This window comes from Pagrus major, chromosome 13, assembly GCF_040436345.1.
Source record: "Pagrus major chromosome 13, Pma_NU_1.0".
Classification (NCBI taxonomy): Eukaryota; Metazoa; Chordata; class Actinopteri; order Spariformes; family Sparidae; genus Pagrus; species Pagrus major.
Window position 1 is genome coordinate 30,045,929 of NC_133227.1, and position 2,576 is coordinate 30,048,504.

Here is a 2,576-nt window from a genome sequence, read left to right on the forward strand (position 1 = left end):
GCAGGCAAACCCTGCAGACCAGCTCTGCTTACATGGAAACAAGCAGGGCCTCTACCCACGTAAGTGTCTGCACAGGGAAAATGTACGTGGATGATTTAAGGTTTTGCATCTGAACTCTAAACATGACATGTCCTCAATGTTCGAGGACTACAAACTAGACAAAAATTGCTTTGCTTTTGTATTTCATACATCAACAGTTAAATATCTATATTTGGTCTTCAATGCCTCTCTAAGATGTTGTACTTTAATCAGTCTCAGAATGTCAACATCACTGCTGAACAGCGGTATCAGGGATTACTGGAAAGACTGTTGTTATCCACACTGATTGGAATGCCATGCTGCCTATTCCTCTTTATTAATGGAACAATGTTATTCACCTTGAGGAGTAAATCTGTGTTTTGTGAGACCTCCCGTTACATTCTTCTGTATAATCTACTCTTTGCAGACACTGTACTGCTGGCATTGAGCCAGTTACTGTACATACTGGCTGCTTGTAGAATAAGACTGACGTATCCTGTCTGTGGTGTCCTTGCCATGCTCACCAGTCTCACAAATGTAATCTCAACACTCACACTGGTGGTGATGTCTCTGGAGAGATATGTAGCTGTGTGTTACCCACTGAGGCATGCTCCCATCATCACCATCAGAAACACAGGGATGGCTATTTGTGTTGTTTGGACCGTCAGTTTACTTAATATTCTCATTCGAGTTCTTTTGCTGTTAAATTTTGCATTTGAAGACCTGCAGAGCCTGCAGATGACAGATTCCTGCTCTGACATAGCTATGATTCTTAGCCCAATGTCTGATCTTTATAACAAAGCCTACACTTGTTTTGTGTTCATATTAGCAAGTGTGGCAATCACTTCCTCCTATGTTGGCGTGATTGTAGCAGCCAGGTCAGCTTCCACAGACAAAGCTTCAGCCCAAAAGGCTCGTAACACACTGCTACTGCATCTGGTGCAGCTGGGCCTCAGTCTTTTATCAACTATGCACACCTCTATTGTTATATCACTTGCAACAACCCTACAGCGATTACTAATCGTACGCATCAAGAGTATTTTTTATGTGTTTATTTTCATCCTCCCCAGATGTCTGTGTTCTCTCATCTATGGGCTCAGAGATCAGACCATCAGGCCCGCCCTCATGTACCATTTATGCGGTCAACTGAAACTCAGTTGTCCCAGTAAAGGCTCAGGTCTCAAAAATAACAGCGAATGATTCAAGGATTATTTTCAGTGATGAATATTAAAATGGAACTAAACTCAATCTGTTTGTTTGAAATGAGGTCAAATGTGAGAAAAGGGTTAATAACAAGACAACGTACAACTGCTGCACTTACTGAGGGTATTCATGGCCCACTGTAGAGTATGCAGTATGTTAAGTAATTAACATACATATATACATATTATAATAGAAAGTATTTGATTGTTTCCAATGGAGCAAAATCAATATAATGACTTCATGCATGCCTTATCCCTGGCCCATTTTACTATATTTAACCATATTTCACCTCACTGCAATGGAGTCCCAAGCCCAGTGGCATTAAATCTTCTTTTCAGGAGAACATGGTAGATAACTCAGTATATCATTTTTAAAAGAATGCATATCACACTTCGTAATTAAAAAAGGATTTGCTCCATGATATTTATGTTCTGTCTCAAAACATATATTAGTAAAATGAAATAATAAAACAGGACAGTAAATTCTTACAAGCTAAACTAAATTTTCAAAGTTGGTAATATGTTGAAACAAGTCATTTCGTGCAAAATGTTTACCATTTTGCATATTAAGGGATTTCAACGAGATATTTGTCTGCATGTAACTCCAATGCTCACAGACCAAAAGATTGTGACTTTAATATTGTGGCTCATTCAACTGACATGTATAATGTAGTAATAATTTAGACCAGCATTTGTTGAATTCTGTACTTTTACATCAATATAACATAAATAAATGTTACAGTTATTCAGCATTTTGCCCATATTATAAACTATCTTTGATTTGAAGACCTGGAGAGCCAACACATAAAGGACAACTGTATAACAGTTTTTTATTGTTGTATTGTTTGTTTGTTAGTTATAACAGTATATTATAGTTATGTATTATATATAAGTACAGATGGCATTGATTATGTGTCCATATATTTATTCATTTTATTGTTTTAAATCTGTGTGTGCATTTTCAGCTATATTCAAGAAAATATATTATTCTATTGACAAAAAGAAAAAGAAAACAACCCTGAAATTAGGAACTAAACAATTATCACGGACGACTTTCAAATTATATTTTGTTCCTTTTGTTGGTAAAAAAATTACCCACAACCTACAACTGTAGGGAGGTGAAGAGTCTGTAACCATAAATTCTAAAACAGTGAAAAGAAGAAACAACTACACTCACACTCCTACCTGAAATGATATTCATATTTTTACTGTATGTTTTTAACACTTAGGTTCAGTCAATATGAGTTAATTGTGGTAATGCAGCCTATTATTCATGAGACTGGCAAAGCATGCTAGTCTCACCTCGCTATTAAAACGAACATTTCATATTCACCATTAGTGCTAGACCTTAGTTAT

The 2,576-nt window shown here is 36.4% G+C and overlaps 1 protein-coding gene across 1 annotated transcript; it reads left to right on the plus strand.

The window, feature by feature from the left end:
* The first annotated feature begins 234 nt into the window (after window positions 1-234).
* On the plus strand, window positions 235-1,218 carry LOC141006726 (odorant receptor 131-2-like). Its single transcript, XM_073478946.1, has one exon. It carries the CDS (start codon window positions 235-237, stop codon window positions 1,216-1,218), a length of 984 nt encoding a protein of 327 aa, XP_073335047.1.
* Window positions 1,219-2,576: the final 1,358 nt, after the last annotated feature.